The 20448-nt window shown below is 46.1% G+C and overlaps 1 protein-coding gene across 2 annotated transcripts in view; it reads left to right on the forward strand.

Annotated features, from left to right (window-relative positions):
- The window catches only part of exoc6b (exocyst complex component 6B), a 61056-nt gene extending 40840 nt beyond the window's left edge, over positions 1-20216 (forward strand). The window contains exons 20-22 of one of the 2 annotated variants that reach the window (XM_076092403.1): positions 519-592; positions 8518-8611; positions 16935-17047. In XM_076092403.1, the coding sequence (XP_075948518.1) occupies positions 519-592; positions 8518-8610 (167 nt within the window). In that variant the 3' untranslated portion in view covers position 8611; positions 16935-17047. Of the gene's footprint in view, positions 1-518; positions 593-8517; positions 8612-16934; positions 17048-18280 lie in introns of those variants that run through there. The other variant, XM_076092402.1, reaches the window with a different exon arrangement.
- Positions 20217-20448: the final 232 nt, after the last annotated feature.

The raw sequence follows: 20448 nt of genomic DNA on the forward strand, positions 1-20448 counted from the left end.
ATCCAACAGTCCTCAACTGTTCTCAAACATGCAGGCGAAGCCCTGTACAAACAACAAATAAACACACACACACACTCCACAAGCCTACCAACTGTCACACACACTCTCAGATACACACACACACACACACACACACACATTCAACAAGACAAATGCTCGAAAATCTCCACACACACATTCAACACAAACACACTGCAAAACCTTTCACACCCACACACACACACACACACACACACACACACACACACACACACACACTCACACTCTCTTTCTCCCTTTCAACAAGACCCAGCGACATGACTCTAACACCCTGCCCTCCTCTCCCCTTCCTCCCCCCTCCTCCCCCTCCTCCTCCTCCCCCGGCTGTCATTTGTCTGCCAATCTATCCCGATGCATAGCGAATCCGACCAGGTCTTTTATTATTCCGTTTTTCACCCTCTTTTTTTCCCTCCTCCTCCTCCTCTCTTCCCTCTCTCCGGGGGAGGACTGGGGGGGGGCGGGTTTGTATTTTCCCACAGGTTTTGCCAGAGCCGGCCCGGTCGCAGGCTTCCAGGGTGACACGTTGCTTCTGGCCTTCAGTGACTTGAGACAAGTAGGTCTTTGTCTCCCTCGTGGTCCTCTCTCCTTCGTTTTCTCTTTCTCTGTTTTTTTTTTTCTCTCTCCACTATCTTTTTTTTCTACCTCCTCCTCCCCCCCCTTGTCCTTTTCATCCTTCCTCCCATTCTCCCTCACACCCCCCCCCCCCCCCTCCTCCTCCTCGTCTTCCTCCTTCATTTGGTTTTCTGATTTTTTTTGTTGTTTACCCTCTTCTCTTTTATTCGACAACAATCCCCCTCCATCTCATGTCATTCTCATCCTTTGTTTGTCGACTTCCATCCTTCTTTTTGTCTCCTTTTCTACCGTCTTCTAAAATTCCCACATTCTCATCTTTTCAGACTTAACTTTATTTTGCATCCATCTCTGCTGTCGTCTTTTCTCATCAGATCCTCTCGTTTGTCCTCCGTCTTTTAGATTAAAAGCACCAAAATGCAAAGAAATGTCCCCAAAGAAAATACATACGTTGATCCACAAGCTTCAAAGATGCAAAGAAAGTTTACAACAAAACAAACAAATGCAAGATATGAATAGATCAACTTGTCAAGGTGCAAACAAAAGAAGATTTACTGTATTTAGGTGAAGCTTCTTATCTGCAAATGTCTGATGTTTGACAACGAAAACGCAACAGACGGCGCCCGCCTCGAGCTCAGCGAGGTGAGGAAAGTTCATCTTTAAGCGGCAGAGAGTAGTCGCACCCGCCTGAAACACATGAAGAACACGGCTTCCCGGTCACGGAAAAATGTCATTATTATGGCGAGCCACGCTTCGCCTCTGTCTGGTGTGTTTTTAGAAGACTAGAAGACTTTAAAAAGACTTTTAACAGAGTCCGACACCCTCTCGCATCTCGATAGTCAGAGTTTTAAGTCACAGGCTAGAAGACAATCTAAAGACGATACAAATAAACATTTCAGAGTTTATCAGAACGTCAGGATGAGAAAAAGACTGACTTAAGACCGCTTTCATGACCTCGAGATCACGGCCTTACTTATAGCACAACTTGTCTTTTCTGACATTGAAAACATCTCCTTCGGAGTCAAATTCTACACAATTCTGACGGGATCTCGAGTTGTTTCAGAGCAACAGGTGTTTCAGTTCAAACAGTGGCCCGTGTTAACTGGTGACTCTCAGCCCAATGGTTGCTTGTGCTTGGTGTAGATAATAAACTCGGATGAGTTTGTATTTCAAAAGGATTGAAGTTTTGTTCTGTTGGTGTTTTCAACAGCTGCCGACATCACGAACACCGGACGCATTAGGCTGAGAGTCACCAGTTAACACGGTCACAAAGACGTTTATGGCTGCGAGACAATAATCGTGTTGACTGATCAAAAATACTTGATGTTCTGTACATGACCACAGATAACGTCGGAAGCATCTAGTGACTTGTATGCTGACTTGTGCTCGATTCAAACTTTGTTTTGGGGTTTTAAGGATTAAAAAACATGAATTCTTAGCTACTGCGTCTTTACAAACACTCGTCCTGCATCGTTGAACAGGTGCAGTAATGTGCTGTTAATCTCGACAGCAGCTTCAGGACCGCTGTACCAGTTTCACCCCCTCCGTGAGCCGACCCAGGTCCACAGACCTGATGTTTAGAAACATCCGAGTGCAGGAAGCGGTCCCGGCTGTGTACCGGAGCGTCTTGTTTCGGGTCCTGGGAAAAAAAACCCAGAGCGGAACCAGTCAGAGGAGGGACAGAACTGGACGTCTCCGCTGTGTTCAGGATGTTGGGCGGAGCGTGTGTGCGTGTCTGTGTCGCATTTCGACTTTGTGTGTTTGGCAGGGATGTGCGTACGTGCATGAAAGCGCGTGTTTTCCATCGTCGCCCTCGAGCGTATTCTCTCCGGCAGCGACTTTAGTGTGTCTGTCATCGTCGCTGAATGTGTGAAGCAGGGCGGAGAGCCCAAGTGAAAGTTTGTGTGGCTTTCTGGCTTCAGTGTGCGTTTGTCGTCGTTGCTGTGAAAGTGTGCGTGTGTGTGTGTGAGAAACTGAGCGTCGAGTGTGTGTGTCCGTTTCGTGTCATCGGAGTGAATGTGTGAAACAGGGCGGAGAGCGAGTCGAAGTTTGTGTGTCCGCCTGCCCGTCTTTGATGCGTGTGTGTGTGTGTTTGTCATAGTTGTTGTTGAGTGTGTGAAAGTGTGTTTAAAGTGTATTTTTCTGTGTGTGTGTGTGTGTGTGTGTGTGTGTGTGTGAGACAGCAGATGACGGATGGGCCGGCAGGACGGAGCAGGGGACGATGAATGAGGTGACAGACAGAGACGGATAGCCCTTTATCCCTCCGTCACAATCCCTCTTTCTCTCTCCCTCTCTTCTCTTTCTCCGCCTGTCGGGATGATGTAGTGCCTCTTGTTCTCTCGCTCGGAGGAGGAGAAGGAAAGGGGGGAAGATGGGGAGAAGGAGAAAAGGGAAAAATTTTATTCATCCAGCATCGATGTTTACTTCAACCCCTCCTCTTTGCTCCCACCGCATGCTCCATCCTCCTCTTCCTCATCTCCATCCTCTCCCCTCCCTCCCTCTTTCTTTTAGCCGATCAGAATCGGTTGACTCCGTCGCTCCTTTTGGAAGTTATTCAGCTCCTTCGCTCTTTTATTTCCTTCTCTTTCTTGCCTTCTCGTCCATTGTTTTTTTTTTTTTCTTGGGTCGCCATTCTCATCATATCAAAAGAAGCGCGCGCCCCTCCCACCTCCCATACGCGCTTTCATACGCAACTTCTGTGTGCACATCTGCCCGAGCGCATCTTTTTTGTGTCCACATTCTTTCAGGTAAATGTTTGACGTTTGACAGTCGACAAGCTTTCATATATGAGCTCATTGATGCTGATGTGTGTGTGTGTGTGTGTGTGTGTGACCTGCCGGTGAATGGCCGATAAATCACGCTGACGGGGCCGTTTGTTTTGTGGTCGGTTCCCGGTGTTCTGGAAGGTTCCGGGGTCCTGGGACAGCGCCGAGACAGGAGTTCCCCAAGGACACACACACACACACACACACACACAATTCGATACTTAGATGGACACACACACACAGAGATGATCACATAGTTTGTCTCTAAGCAGTTTGAATAACGGAGCATGGACAAGATATGTTGTTTTCAGTCTCATCGTCAACACAACTAATTGATTAATCAGGAAAATATTTGACATATTGATCGACAATGAAGTTATTATAGCGAGTTAGTTGCAGCGCTACTTTCTAATACTCTCTGCTGCAGACACGCTGCTGGTCACTTTGCACAAAATATTTAGGTTTCATATTGAGCTCTAAATATCATCCTCTCTTTAAGTCTGAAGTTATTTCCACTTGGCCAGAAAGACAACATGACCTCTTCATGCTTCTACAGATGGGAAAGTTCTTAAGTTCCCATCGCATGAGATAAACGTAGCCGTTATAACTCTGCAGAGTAAACTGCTTTTTGGCACTTGGTCTGCAAAGAATGAATACTTAACTCCTGTTTTGTACAAACAGAAACTTTGAAATTCTACTGTCATTTAGAAGAAAAAATGCGGTAAAAAGCAGGAAATTGTGTAATTTGTTCTTCATTTAAGACCTAAACAATTAATTGATTATTGAATTAGTTTGGGCTGTGTTCCGTAGATGTCGAATGCAACCGAAACAGATTGACTCTCCGGATCCGTGTACGGTTAGTGAGTGTGTGGAATACATTAGCAAGTGGCCCAATATTTAGGGACCACATATACACGTGTGTTTGGTGGAGAAACCGAGCGTAACGTAACGTAGACGTCTTTTAAATACAAACTTGTTCCAAAAACGCCACTTCCACGCCACTTCCACGCCACTTCCACTGCCAACACGCGCACACACACACACACACACACACACACACACACACACACACACACACACACACACACACACGTCTTCTCTAACAGGGTCTCGAGCAGATATGACCCAGGATTAACTCTGCTCTCTCTACTGGCTCCTCCTGCATCAGTCCCAGACTCATGAGCAGCACACACGGGGAGCACATTTGTATTTCTTCACTTTTATGTCAAACTATTTCAAACTGTCTCGAGGAACGGCTGATTCACTGCAACTGGCTTATCTGAGCTGTCAGCGGCTTTCTCCCGTTCTCCACCATTGCTAAATAATTTGGTGAGCGTAGGAGGCTGATTGTGTTAGTGTGTGTGTGTGTGCACTCCCCAGGCTGCCCTTTTCCACAGATCCTATCAACCCTCCTATATTTAGAACATCCAGAAGTCTGTGGTTACTTCAAACCTTTGGCTGGCCATCGTGTGTGTGTGTGTGTGTGTTTTGCGGTGTGGCGTCCCCCCAGATAAACGCTTGCAACATTAGAGCTCCACTCATCCCCTTCTCTACTCGTTCGTGTGTGTGTGTGTGTGTGTGTGTGTGTGTGTGTGTGTGTGTGTGTGTGGTCACTGATTGGTCCCGGGTTCATTCCTTTGGTTGACCACAGACAGTCAGATTCCATCCATTCATCAAGTCGCCTCCCCTCCACCCGCCTTTCCTCCTTCTTACGTCTTTTTATTTTCTCAAAGTCTCGAGTTTATTGAACTTTTAACTTTTTGTTTCTGTCACCTTCTCGTCTCAACTCTTATTTCTTAATTTCCCCCGTTATTTATATATCTCTTCATCTCTCCTCTCCTCCTCTTTTTGCCCCCCCTCAACATCTCTGTGCTTTTCATCTTCTGTTCACATCACATTCCCATCTTCCTCTCGTTTCCTTTCCTTTTCCTCTCCCCTTTTCTCTGAATTTCCTTGACTCCTCCCCTCTTTTCTCTTCTTAACCTCCCCTTCTTTACTTTTCATTTTCCTTCCATCAGGCATTCCCATCTTCCTTTTCTCTCCTCTCCTCTCTTCTAACTTAAGATTCTCAGTTTCTTCTTTCGGCTTCACGTTGCTTTTCTTTAAATGGATCCTCTCTTTTTGTCTCTTTCATCTTCCACCTTGTGATTACTTGATTTTTCTCCACTTGTCATCTTTTATTTCACTTTCATCCTTAAGTCACTTCTGCCTTTACTACAACAACAACATTGGTCAAACTACTTTCCTTTCCCTTGTAGCACACACAGCCACACACACACACACACAGCCACACACACACACACACACACACACACGTTTGCTTTCAGAGCTGTCTGCCCTCTGTCTGACGTTTGTGTGTCCCAACCATTACCTCACGAGGCTTCCCTCTCCGTCTCCAAAAGCAACATGTCACAGCATGACAACTGCTCCCCTCATCCTGACTCTCTGTCTGTGTGTGTGTGTGTGTGTGTGTGTGTGTTAGACAGGCTAAGGGATGAGATGAGGCCCGGTGGGGGGGGGGGAAACCTCCATCTCACCTCCTCGTAACCCAGACTAACGAGGCAGCGGGAGGGAGAGAAGTGAAGAGAAGGTGGCAGATGAGGAAGGCATGCGGTCACATTTTAGGGAAATGTATCAGTATGAAATGTCCGACAAAATGATTTTTCCTTAATTATATTTTTACCTTCTTGACACTTTTTGGAACGCAGCTGAGTTTTGAGTATCAAAGGAAGGGAGAGAGAGCCACACAGCCATAACTCCAGTGCCGTCTTTTCACTATTAATTCTATTAAATTCTGTCTATGAAGTTCTATGAACCAAATTTGATGTCTAGAGGACAGCAGTGGCTACTTCCACTGACAAACATGGATTGAACGAACGGGTTTCGATCTTCTTTTTGGATGAATTTCCACTTCAGCTCTCTGAATAGTCCAAGACGCATGAAGTAGACGAAGTGTAAATGAGGGCGAAGAGTCCATAATAACATCATTTTCAGACAAAAACAAGCTCCCGGTAGCTAAACAATGGAAAAAGTTACTTAAAATAGAGAAAAAGTCATAAAGTATGAAACCATCCTGCATTCAAATTGAGCTACAAGTGTGTAAAAGTGCATTAATATGCGTTTAAGTCACAGAACCATGAAGAGTGATATTGACGCGACCGTATCGTTCCTTTTACCCGGCTAGAAGAACCAGACAGGTTCACAGAATAAGCCAACTAAAGATGCAAACGTGAAGGTCCTGTTTCCTCCTTCATAGAAGCTTTTCTTCTTGTACAGTCTGGAAAAACAACTCGCACGGAGCAAGGCCACCCGTCAGCGTAGAGCAGGAAGCCTTCACTTGATTCTGTCCGCTTGTTTGTGGCTTCATTGTTCCAGAACTCGACTGCACATGCTCCTTAACGCTGCTTGCTTCCTTTCCGTTGACTCCCATTGAAAGAAGTGATGCACTCCTCCAGGATATAATCCCTCAAAATCGTATTGTTTTCAAAAACCTCATTGTTCATGCACGCATTTCTTTATTTGATGATATCAGGTTTGCAATATGCGGCTGTAATTCTTGTGCACCTGCCAGAGTTTGGTTTCTGCCTTGAAATGAGGATGAATGGGAGTTTAATTTCAGCTACTGCTTGGCTCGTAGCCTGTCGGCGTGATTTATTTCCCCGAGGTTTGATCCAGAGGTTCGTCTTCAGCCAAGTTGACCTGAAACGTACACCCAGATGTGGGGAGATGTGAAGGGAGGGGGAGAGGGAGGTTAGAAAGTGAACGCGTTGGGGAGGAAAGAGAGCGAAGGGTTAGGAGAAGGGTAGAGGGAGGTGAGAATGAGGACAGGAAGAGATAGAGTTCAGGGAGACAGAAGAATCTGCTACCGTCACATTCCTACGGGCTGCGGTCGCGCTGGGACAGCTGCAGCATCTGTGTGACAGGTCGGGTTCAGGAAAGGGACTTGCTGACAAGACAGACGATGAACTGTACGTACGTGTGTCGGGCCGGATCGGCGACCGTTGACCTTTTCAACTCCTCACCAGGCTCGGACAGATTGGGCAAGAGAGGAGACGGGCGGAAATGTAGCAGAGGAAAGACGAAATCTGAACTGCAAAAGGCGTAAACGAGGGAGAAAAGTTGATACCAAAAGAGACCGGAATGAATCTAAAGGAAGATGACAGGAGGAGATGGGGGGGGGGGGGGGGGACAGATTCTGAACTGGCCGGGAGAGAAAGCGAGACATGAATGCGTGAAAATGTTGATGGAGCGGAGCAAAAAGCGAGGGATGGCGAGTGAAAGAGTGCAGTCAGGTGAAAGTGATACGGCGGGTGAATTGGGACGTACAGGGTGGTCTCTCTCTCTCTCCCACTGTCTCTCTACCCCTCTCTCTCTCTCTCTCTCTCTCTCCTCGGGAGGCTGACACTTCCCTTCATCCGTTTGACCGCTCACAGAAGGGGGGATGAATAGCGGGGTGGAGAGGGGTGAAAGAGCGAGATGAGCGGAGAAGAAAGAGGGCAAAGGGACGATGAGCAGCAGACGGACATCTAAATGCTCGCCCGCCGATCTATTGGAAGAGAGAGAGGGAGAGAGAGAGAGAGAGAGAGAGAGAGAGAGACACATTCGCACATAAACACGGATGCAAACAGTTCGAGTTAGCGCGAAACGCAGCAACACATTTGCTTTTAGTGGACACTCGTGCGCACAAACCTTCGTGCGTAGAAGCACAAAACTGCTCTAAAAACGATTAACTTTTTGTCCGTCCTCCACAAACACTCATAGAAATGTTGGTGCATGAAGCGTCCCGGTGGCCGAGCGGTCTGACAGACGTCCCCGTGTTACTATGCGACCGTGACGTCCTGGGTCCAGGTCTGGCCGGGGACTCTTAACTGTGTCCCATCCAACTGTTTCTCTCGCCTCACGCTTCTTGTGTGCGTTTCACAGTTGATCTGACAAAGTCAAAACTCAAATAAAAATGAAACATGACAAAACGCAATCCTCCTGGCAGAGATGTGGTAGTGAAGAAAGGAAGACAAAGGTTGCGTTGTCACTAAACTTGCTCATTCCAGTAACGTTTATAAATCTTCATCTGAGCTTCTCCTCTTCCCCCTCCCATATTCTCCTCTTCCTCTAATTTCTACTTCTTCCTCTTTCCCCCTTCGAGTGTGATTACCAGGCGTCATGGAGGCTGATTGTCTCTGTCAAACACACCGAGCGCAGAACGAGGCTTTACGCGCACAAAGTGGGTGCAGCCTGAGGTCAGTGGGATAAGTATTGGTGCCAGGGAGGGGGTGAGAACACCGTCAGGCCCCCGAAACACCCTTATCTGATCACACACATTCACCACACACACACACACCTGTCTCTCCTCTCTGCTTCACACACACTTGTTTATCTTCCTGTGTATATATATCAGAGCTAACTACACACACAGACGTGCGCAGCGTGTAGCGTAATGAAGCGGTCTGCGATCCTGCTGCGATCAAGATAACACCGCAAACAAAAAAAGCTCGAAATGTGTGCGTCCATATCCGCAGATTTATGAGTTGTGTGTGTGTGTTTGTGTGTGTGTGTGTGTGTGTGTTTCTCGGCCCCTGTCTCAACTTCCTGTCCTGTCTGTGGCCGGCCTTATCGACGTGACAGCAGGTCAGGCAGTGGTCACAGCAACACAGCCATTCAGCGACGTGATTGGACGGGGTGGTCAAGTAGTGGTCAGGAATTTGGGGAGGGGGTTCAAGGTGGTTGAAAGACACGCACACACACACACACACACGCATTAGTAAATATATTTGACTCATGTAATCATAGATATACACACACACACACATACAGTGACCGTGTGCTGACCGGGTCAGGTCATTGTTCTGTGTTATCAGTCTCGACCTCTCTGTCGGTCTCCCCGATACGACCCACATCTACACCCCTTCCTGTGTGTGTGTGTGTGTGTGTGTGTCTGCGCGGTCATTCCATGGTCAAACCAAAAAAGTTGAGAGCTCTCACCTTTCAACTGTTTCCTGTTTTGGGGTTGTTGAGGAGAAGGGGAGAGAGTGATGTTAAATGTTGTGAAACTGTTTTCTGTGCCTGCAGTTTGGGGCCACAGATGTTTTTGAATTTTTAATTATTTGTGGGTGTCTGGATTTCAGCGGGGGTTTGAACTGGTGGTCTTAACCTGTTTTCGCTTGTGAAAAGCAAAACAATTGTAAACAAACAAACTTCGTCGTCTGTCGTTCAGTTCTAGTCTTTGTAAGGAAGGAGGGGGGCTTAAAGGGACAGTTCTGTTCATTACTGTAGATTGGGTTGGTGTGAGTTGCACAACAAGGTCTGTGGATTATCTTGATTTCTGGAAATCCGGTTGAGTTCCCTTTTATATTGGAGAGAATTTCTACGGGGGTTATCTCCAAAAGAAATCACACCAAAACAATCTAGATTGATAAATAGCACAACAGGTAAGAGGACAATCATTTAGATGTTGAGCTGTACTGTCCCTTTAAGTTCTCATATCCAGTTTGCCAAAGTGTTGGAGTATTTATTGACTTTATTTTAAAAAAGTGCCCATAAAGCACTGACCTCAATTGAGTTAAAAAGGAATTGAATCCACATAAAAATGTTGTTTAATCCCCAAAAAAAGTGATTTCATCTGATTTGCCTCTTTGCAAAGGAATTTAATCAGAAGCTTTTACCAAAGTCTGAAAAAGCGGACGAACCCAAAATGAACCGCCGGCCCGGAATTAACCTCTCAAAAGTGTCTGGACCCAAATTGACTTAAAAAAAAAAAGTGGCTGAGGCCCAAATTGACCTTTTTTTTTAAAAATCTAAATTGAGCTCCCTGCGCGGCTAAAAGCCGCTGTTTTTCCAGCCCTGTTTGTTTTGGAGTCTTCCGTCTTTATTTGCTTTATCAGCGCACAGAGCAGCTCCCAGCAGGCCCCTCTGACTTCAGCCTGCACTCGTTTATCGTCTCCCCGTTCCTCACTCGCTCCTTCTTCCTCCTCCGTAACGTCTAGTTAGCCTCCGCCTGACCTCCTTCGCTCCCTCCTTTCCCTTTTCTCCTGCAGTCCTGTAATATTTCCCCAATCATTCTTTTTGAGTTTTCTCTCTTCCCTCTCATTTACCTCCCCCTCTCTCTCTCTCTCTCTCTCTCTTTCTCCCACTCCGTCTCTGTCCGTCTATGCCTCTCACTCGCCCTCTCTCCATCTGTGCAGTGTCTAATTGACAGCAGAGACCCCTGGTTGAACCACCAGCACTCTTCTCTCTCTCTCTCGCTTTCTTTTTTTTTTTTTTTTTGTTCCACTCCATTTCAGCCCTGTCACTTTTTTTTAAGGGGACGCACAACTTTTCTGTCACTGCTGAGGAAGAGAGAGGGAGGTGAGAGACGGAGCAAGTGAGACAAAGATGGAGGGGGGAGAGAAGTGAGAGAAAGGAACAAAGTCGGCAGAAGAAAGAGATCATAAGTTAGTTATGGAAGTAAGGTAGCTCAGAGTTCAGAGAGGATGTAAATAAGTCGACTTTAGCGCATTCATTTTCGTAACAGCCTGACTTCGGGCGTCAAAAGGTGCAGCACTCTGCGGCATGGTGGGGGTGGGCTGCCCCCCTTTCAGCTGTTTATTAGATTTATGTATCCGGCTCATTGTTCAACTTCTTGCTGCTGTCAGAGAAAGTTGCTCCTTTTGATTTCCCCGGGTGACTGTGAAGGAGTGGATTGGGAAGATGGAGTAAAACTTTAGAAAAGAGTCCCCGACCGAATCTAGGCCTAAAACCAGCGAGCGTTCTTTAAATGATGCATCTGTCTTCCAGAGAGCTGCTGTGTGACATCCAGCCCGCTGAAGTGCCCTCGAGCAAGCTCCAGCGGTGCTGTTCTGTAGCCAGCCTCCGACCTCGCCGTGTGGGGGGGGGGGGGGGGGGCAACACAAAGGATAAGTTCCCTACAGGGAGCGATATCCTGACTTTATCTGTCCTGCGCTGGAGGTTGTGCTGCGTTTGTGGTCGCATGAAAACGAGGCTGCGGGCAAACCTACAAAGACACAAGCTTTTGCTTTTAATTTAGTTTTTGGCCCTCCAGTGAGGGAGGAAAATGAGTTCCCTGTTGCGAAGCGATAACATCCAAAGCTTACTTCATTCCAGCCATAGTTGAAGATGGAGCGATACTGTTCAAGCTGCGGGGCACGTGTGTGTGTGTGTGTGTGTGTGTGTGTGTTGTAGTTCCTCGCACCGCGTCGCTAGAATACAGGAAAGAGACAGAAGATAAGTGGATGTTTGTGTCGTTGGAGCTGAGGTTGAACTGGAGGCAGGTATTGTGAGCAGCAGTAGCCTGTCAGCGTTGAGAGATAACCTTTGACCTCTTGCTTTTAAGGGTTAGGAGCTGACTTTTTGGGTTAAGTGTAAAATCCTTTTTATCTGACGGCTTCTCCTGCAAATGAGACGGACCCAGAAAAGGAATTCTGATAATCAGTCGTAATAACAAGAAATAAATGTCAAAGACTTTCTGGTTCCTGAGTATTTTCTGCTTTTGATTATATATAAATTGGATGTTTTTTGGTTTGACAGTTTAACTAATTGGACGACGTAACTTTGAGCTCAGAAAAAGTATAATTATGAGGAATTTTCCCCAAAACAAAGAGTTATTTAAAGAGATATTCAGTGTATCTGTATTAATAAGTGCTGCAACAGTTGGCTGATTAACCGATAGTGGATAAGACATTTTTAAAGCAAAGATGCCAAACAAATGTAACACCTCGTAAGTCTTATTAGTATCAAATGCAGCATTTAAAGTAGAAAAGTTATCTGCTCTGTTTTTCTTGTACTGTCTTGGTTTTGCCCTTTTGTTATCCTTTAACCTCTGACCTATGAAAGCACCATGATCCATCCTGTTTCTTTCGTGGCCATGAGGAAACTCCTCAGTGGCCTTCCGACCCTTAAAGATGGAGAGAGAGAGAGACGTAAGCGACGAGAAACAAAGATGCAGATTGTGTCAAGAGAGGAGGAAGGAGTTGAGCGACGACAGATACCCACTTTCTCTGCTTTTAGTGAATTCTTTGAAAGGACGGAGAGATTCAGACGTGATTGACAGGTGTCGGCGTGGTCTGTGTGTGTGTGTGTGCTGCTGGTGACCTCTGAACTCTGACTGCAGTGATGAGTGACGGTGAACAGGTGTCAGAGCAGTCAGAAGCAGTCTTTCTCTTGAAGGTCTCGTGTCTGGAGTCGATGCGTTAAGACGATAAATGGATGGGTGTAAATGGACGGATTGGTAGATTTTGGAGAGAGAGAACGGCAGAGATTGACTGGTGCCAAAATGTCTCCTTCACTTGATAAAAGTCGAATCCACTTTCCCTGCTTTTAGTGACATTTGACCTCTTAGCTGTCAAGGAGGTGGACGGCTGAGAGAGCTGACGTGGAGACGATAACGGACGGACAGTTCGTAGAAGAAGAGTTCGTTTGAATCATAAAGTCACAGTTTCCCTTCTCCTGCAGAGAAAGACGGTCTTTGGTTGACTGCGTTGGGTCACAGACGTCTCTGCTTCAGAGCAGGAACATTACATAATCACAACTCGTGAGTGTAAACATGATGGATTCTGGGAGACCCTGACATCGGGCCGCTAGGAATGGGAACACGATTCCCAGACGGTCCCAAACAAATAAATCCTGCCCACAGCCGGAATAACCATTAACAAACGGTGGGAGAGAGGGGGAGGAGGGGGGAGGAGAGGGAGAGGTATGGATGCAGAGGGGAAGAAAGAAGTGATGGAAACAAGAAGGAGTAAAGTTGACTTAGAGAGAAGGATAGGAGTTCAGATAGAGAGGGAGAGAAGGGAGGGATGAAAGATGGAAGGAAGGATTAAAGTTGACATGGAGGGTAAGGAGAGAGGGGGGAGGTAAGTGGAGTAAGGCAAGAGATGGAGAGAAGGGAGGTAAAAGAAGGAGTAAAGTTGAAAAGGGGATAGGAGGGAGGGAGTAATGAGGTAAGAAAGAAAGGGAAGAGATGAAGGAGAGGGAGAATAAATTGAATTGGAGCAGTATGAAGTTAGGAGGGGGGAGGAAAGCTTTAGGGATGGAAAGTGGAGTAAAGTTGATTGACAGAATGAGGAGAGTGCAAAGTAAAAAGGGATGAGGGGGAGAGAGGAGGAGCAGAACGTAATGGAGGAGAGTTGAGTTTGAGAGAGGGGGGAGGAAGAGATGTAGGACAGGGAGAAGAGGAATAAACGGAGTAAGAGAGGGATATAATATAAATAAAGCTGATGCAAAGACTGAGGAAAGAAGGGAGAGGCTAGAGAGGAGGAGGGAGAGTGGGTGAGGAGGAAGAGGTAAATGATGGAGGGAGGAGAGGGAAAGGTTAGGGAGAGTGTAACTAGAGATGGAGAGGAGGGATGGAAAGGATAAATACTGTTGAAATACAGAGATGGAGGAAGAGGAGGCAGGATGGGGAGGAAGAGGGATGGGGGGTGCAGAGATAGGGAAAGGATGGAGGAATGGAAAGACGTAGAGCTGACATGGAGAGGATGGACAGACAGAGAGAGAGAGCGAGAGAACCCCATTAGCGGAGAAGAAATGTGAGGGTAACGCGTCACTCTGTTTTTCTGCTCCCTAGAAGTGTGTGTGTGTGTGTGTGTGTGTGTGTGTGTGTGTGTGGGGAGCGATAGCGCGGGGGAGGTCATGGCGAGGTGAGAGAGGGGGAGCGAGACGGAGAGAGAAGTTCAGCGAGAGGTGAGGAGAGAGACCTGCCGTTTTCTCTCCGTGTGTGTGTGGGGGGTGAATCGGGGGTCAGGTGTGTGTGTGTGTGTGTGTGTGTTCACCAGGAGGACCTGCTGGCTCATGTGTGGCTTGTTTTTCGGAAAGCTCACGCTTTCTTTTTTCTTGTCTTTTCCTTTTTCATCAGTCTTATCTTCCTCCTCCTCCTCCTCTTCTTGTCGCACTTCTCCTTCTGCTCTCACCCTCCATCGCTCCTCCAAACAAACTTACCTACTGACCTCAAGTTCACCCAAAACTCCCTCTGCTCTCTCCTCGTCCTTGTTTTCGTCTTTTCTCCTCTTTTCTTTTCCCTTCCTCTCCACTTCTTCCTCAGTCTCCTCTCTCCTTTCAATTCCTTCTCCTCTTCTCATTCTCTCCCTCTTCTTTTTTCCTCTCCTCATCACATTTCCTCTTCTTCCTCTCTTCCTCATCTTTCACCTCTCCTCTTCCCTTTTTCTCCCCCCCCCTCATATTCTCTTCCTCTCCCTCGTCCTTTTCTCTTCTTTACTCTCCTCTTCTTTATCCTTTTCTGTCCATCTTCTCTCTTCGTTTCCTCTCTTCTCTTTTTCTTACCCTTCTTCCATCTCTCTTAATTTCCTCCTCTTTCCTCTCATCAATTTCTCCCCTTTCTTTTTTCATTACCTCCCTCATCTTGTCATTCCCTTCCTCCTTTTATTTTAACTCTCCCCGTCCTTTTCTCTTCTCCGTCTCTTCTTATTTTTCCTTCTCTATTTCCTCCTCTTTCCTCTCTCCTCCACCTCTTCTACCTTCTTCCTTTCATTCTCTATCCTTCTCTCACCTCCTTTAACTTGTCTCCGTCCTCTCCTTCACTTCCTCTCCTTTCTCTTGTTCTCTTGTCCCTTTCCTCGTCTCCTAAGTAAGTAAAGTTACAGTAAAGATCTCCTCTAAACCTCATGAACCTCAGCGTATCTCCGAGTGTGTTTTTGCATGTTGTTTTGTGTCAACACGCCCTCTCGGCTCCAGTATTTATCTCTATCCGGCGTTCCTTCACCTTGTATTCACCTCTCACACACTTGAACCTAATTAACTGGCCGAGATTTGTTCCCGTAACCTCCCAGCCGGGGATTATATTTGTCCTTTTTATGTAACTGCCTTTTATTCCTACCTGTTTATGCGAGAGCCTGTTTTCCTGCAGCCCGAGCGTGTGTTTGTGCTTGTTTATACGGGCAGATTAGCGGGTCAAACCTCGGCCGTGCGGAGGGTGAACTCGGGGACAAAGGAGAGAGAGGGAGGTGAATACAGAAGCGAAGGCACCGGAGAGGGAGGGATGGAGGAAAAGACGAGGAAGTCCAAAGCAGCGATTCGTCTTGTGCTCTCCCTCTAAAGACACATTTAGAGGAAACGGTTTTAATAACTAACAGAAAACATTTAGGACACTTCCTGTTTTTGGGAAAGCTGTGAGGAGGTCAGCTCAGGTAACAGCCATGACCTCGTTACTCTTATTGCTGTGGAGGTTTACGCTCCAATTCAGTCATTCAGTCCCTCGGTGTAAATGCAAACTACATCACTTTAAGAGTCTGTTTTCAGTGCCGGGATTATACGTGATCGGAGGTTGTTTCTTAAGTAAAATAAGTGCGGAGTCATTGCCTCCACTGTGTTTACTCAGCCAGCAGAATGTGGATTATTTTAAGTAGCCGGGTCATGATTTCTGGATATTTATTTTGGAGCTTTAAGCACCACAATCCAAGTGCCATCTAGTCCCATTATGTTGGAGAGAAGGCCGACAGGTGAGAGGAACAGTGTGTGTTTGATTTGGGGGTGAATTGCCCCTTTTCATATCTGTAGTATCAATACTTTAGGTGTCATTCCGCCCTTTAGATTTTAACTTTTGTAACTCTTCATGAGTGTTTCTGTGTAGCAGCAACTTCAGTACAGATTCCACCAACAGGACACTAAAGATCTGAATCAAATGGCCGCTTGTTGGCCGTCTATAAACGCTGACACTGAAGCTTTTTGTGAGAGGCAGTTTTTTTTAAAGACCAGGTCGCTCCTGAAGTGCCACGGATCCTTTGCGTCGCCGCCCGGTGGGGTAAACGGACCCGGTTCTGTTTCCTGTTGAGCGACCGATGGACCTGCAGGTCGGCTGAGTCAGCAGGACAAAAACGAGGCATCGCCGAGCAGTCGACGAAGCTTTTTCCCTCCTCCCTCACCTTCCTGAATCCCATCCCTCCTCTGCACACTTTGAAACGGCTTCTGACCTCCTTCCTGTTTGTCTGATGGCGCACCTCCTTCACCTTCTCTCTCTCTCCTATCTATCCATCTTCATCTGCCCTTCCTTTACCCCGTCTCTCTCTCTCTGCGCTGTTATCCATTTCTCTCCATCTGTGTCTCTTCCCATCTTTACCTTCTCTCATTTTCTCCCCCACATGTGGTTTTGCTCTCCATCCCTCCCTCCCTCCCTCTACTCTCCTCTTCTCTTCTCTCATCCCTCGCTCACATATGGTTTCTCTCTCTGTGTGTGTTTGGTGTTACCCAGAGTTCACTGGGGCTCCCTGCTCATATGTATGTGTGTGTATGTCTGCAGGCTTGTGTGTGTGTGTGTTAGGCAGAGTTCAGAAGGGCAGCAGCAGGTTATGCAACAGTTTTAAATGTGGAAGAGGAAGACTCCACCATCATCTTCTTCAGTCTCATTTCCTCCCTCCTTCCTTCTCTCCCCTTTCTTTATTTCTTATTACCAAAAAAGAAAGACAGTTCTGTTAAGTCTGGTTTCTAAATCTTACTCGTGTGTTGGCGTGATGTTGGTGTTTATGCTCTCGATGCGTAACGGATGATTGAATCTCCCCAAAAACTGTGAGTGTTCCTGTGAGTCAACTGTTTTTCTCTCTGTTTGCATTCATCTAGTTACTGGAACTGTTCACTCAGTGGGATTGGTCGACCTACCTGGCTGATTACGGCAAACCCACCTGCAAATACCTGAGAGTCAACCCACAGACTGCTCTGTCCCTGCTGGAGAAGTAAGCAGCCCTTCATCCATCTGCACATCTGTGGTGTTTCACACTCTTTCCTCATTCTGGTTAATCTGTCCTTCCGTTCCTTCACTCCTTATTTACCGTTAAAATAGAGCCGGTGCAGCTATTTCACGGTGCGGTTAGCTTAGCATAAAGACTATAGACAGAAGGAAAGAACTAGAAAGCTTTCTAAACCTCACTATTTAACCAGTGCATGCACAGAAATGGGGAAAAAAACATTTGTTTCTTGTAATTGATCAGCTTCAGAGAAGTTTAACCTTCTTAAAGCTCGCCGGTTACACTCTTTATGCTAAGCTAAGAACCTTTAAGTTGATCTTCTTGTCTCTTTATGGGAGAGAAAGCAAATAAGCGTATCAACCAGAATCAGAACTCCATCTTTACCTCCATCTCAACTGCTCTCTCTGTTTCCTGTCTGTCCTCTCCGTCGTGTCTTGACAGGTTGTTTAAGCCGTAAGTATCGTCTGCTGGGTGTGTAATGTTGGATTCTGGCATGTGTGCAGACTACTTCACTACCAAAGCGTGCACGTACAAGAGAGAGGAATCATCGTTTTGGCTGTTTTTAATATAACTTCAGAGATTTACATGGTTAGATGCACGCACACAACAAACACATGACGTGATGATACCGATGTTTATCAGCGTAGATCCTGAGCTGCTGTGCAGATAGTGACAAAAACAACAAAGTACACAGAAAAAATGTACGTCTTGTGAAATTCTCACACAGATATACGCGCTCAAGCACACAACGTTTTATGATCCAGTCCGCCTTCCTTAAGGGTCGGTGTTGTCTCTCCAGTGCACCAGAGGGCCCAGGCCCCGGTGGTCCCTCTGTGCCCAGGAGGAAGCACCCTGCTGGGGCTTGTCTGGTCTGCTGGGCCCCTGAACTTCCTGGAGGTCCGTAACAGTCCAGTGTTCTGCGACCAAACGCACACCGTCTCATGTGACACTGAGGACGCACCAAACTTTAAAACCGAGACTTCTTCTTCAGCAGCAATGTGTGTGTGTGTGTGTGTGTGTGTGTGTGTGTGCATGCTGGTACAGTTATGCACTCGTGAGTGTTTTCCTGACCATCAGATGAACTAATCAGTGCATACTTGTATACTTACAGCGTTCACACACAGAGAATGTTCAATGAGATGTGAACCACTAAAACAGCCCGTTCTTATTCTTTATACTCACTGATTTCTTCTTCCTCCCTCCATCGCTCTCCATCTCCAGGATGAGGGAGACGAGCCGGAAGAACAACGTCTTCGCCCAGTTCAGGAAGACGGACAGAGACAGACAGAAACTCATCGACACCATCATCAAACAGCTACGCAACCTCATCGCACAGCACCACACCTAGAGCGAGCCACCCCATTGGCCAGCGGGCCCGAATTCAACCATCCATCCTGATGAAAAGCACGACGTCATCCGTATGTTCAACCATTCGCTCATCTATGCACCTTAACTTCGCCGGGCTCGACTCGACCTCCGACGACCGCAGCCGGTTCCTTTCACCTGCAACAAGATCATTGGAAAACAAGGTCGTTCTGTTTAATTTCATTGGTTAATTAAAGCCACTCCTTCCAGAATAACGTAGTTAATTCCCTATTGAAACTCTTGCTGTACTTATTGACATATTTGTAGACGTACAAGGTGGGAACTGGGTGCGAGAATTTATTCTTTGTACTTTAAGCTTCCTGTTTCCTTGTCCTAAACTCAAACTGGCTGGTTCAGCGGCCTCTCCTCATCCCCTTTATATGTTTTTTCGCAGTGCAGAGAACCTTTAATGTCTTCCACATTGCTCTCTCTCTCTCACTGCGGCACAACGACAGAACGTGTTGAATGTACTTCAGAGCGTTTTAATGTTGCAGCCAGAAAAGCACTGAAATCGAGATCAAGTCCGGAAACAAAGCTAAACGATATTGGTGGTAAATGAACAGAATGTTCTTCAAGTATTGTCTGAAAAAGGGGGATATACACGCAACATGGCAACCATTTCCCTCTTAATATACAACCTGCGTACACTTGAATGGGCAACAGTCGTCCCCCTTCTTAACGCCTGAAAGCACAGTGAGTGCTTGGGATTTAAAAGGGGGGATGTTGTCCAAACATGGCAACCAATTTGCTCCGCTTTCAGTAAAACTTGATCGAGGTTGTTGCCTGAGCATTTCCTACTCTACCATGTATAAATAACTGGGTCTTAAAGAGTGGGATAATGCCCCAATCTGGCAACCGCTACAAAGGGTATAGTTTTGTTTTCCTGGTCGACCAGAAAAAGACAAATTTCTATAGAAATCATCGCACTAACGCCAAGCACACACACGCCTCCACGTCTTCCATACAAACAAATGCCGAGCTGTGTGTGTGTGTGTAGTACGTCTACTTGTACACACAGGTTTGTTTCACTGAAGCACAAAATTACATTTACACTAGATTATATATTTTTTAGCTAATATTGCTGTTTGCTTTTTTTCTTTTCTTGAATGGGGGCAATAACAGCGGTTTATAAAAGGGATTCAAACCCACCGTGTGTGTCAGAAGGGAACGTAAGTCTTTCGATGAGCAGCCATGTTTGTTTTACTGCGCGAGGATCGCGTCACGTGACTTTCTTTATCGTTATCTCCATCCATCCTCAGCTGTGAATTATTTGTAGGTGTCGGTAAGGGAACGGTGTCGTCGTTATTGAATGTGCCTTTGCTGTATTTTGCGTTTTATTTTGTATTATTTTCGTGCCAATGAAGCAGCAGCACTGTGGTGTTTGGAGTCTGGACACTCAAAGTCCACTTGCTTGCTTTTCTTACAGCGCTGTCGACCACATCTCAGTCTGTTTGTTACAGATTATAATGTTTACGCTGTTCTCTGCAGAAACAATTATTCTCCGACCTGGATGATGAACAAAGGGAAAACTAAGCACACGTAACCAATAAAATCCGTGTATGGTTAGTTGAGTTTTAGTTGTAAACCGGATCCACTTCTCCAACGCTGTGTTCCAGAGTCCTCACACTGCAGCTGTTGCTCCTTTGTTTTGTATTTTGTGAGCAGAGATCTTTACTGAGACAGAAGCACTGTTGTATTAAACCACTAACCAATGAAATTAAAGTCAAAATACTAATTAAGTTGCAAAAAATGGCAACAGACAAATATGGAATAAAAGAAAAACTGTTGAGAATATTTTGTCCCGACTGTTATTTTATTGTTTTCCGTCACTTCGTTGATGTTTGGATCATTTATTGTTTTTGCAAGAGGAAGCATGTTATTTCTTCTGTCAAACGTGACTATTTAAGTATCACAAGTAAGTACTTGTGTATTGTGTTGGGTGGTTTAATCTATAAGAATGTGCCGTATTTCATTTGTTCTTTTAAGTAAATCAGAATACACAAAGTAACTACAACTGTCAGATA

The sequence above is a fragment of the Anarhichas minor genome, unplaced genomic scaffold (assembly GCF_050575085.1).
Source record: "Anarhichas minor isolate MPS153535 unplaced genomic scaffold, ASM5057508v1 ptg000016l, whole genome shotgun sequence".
Taxonomy (NCBI): domain Eukaryota; kingdom Metazoa; phylum Chordata; class Actinopteri; order Perciformes; family Anarhichadidae; genus Anarhichas; species Anarhichas minor.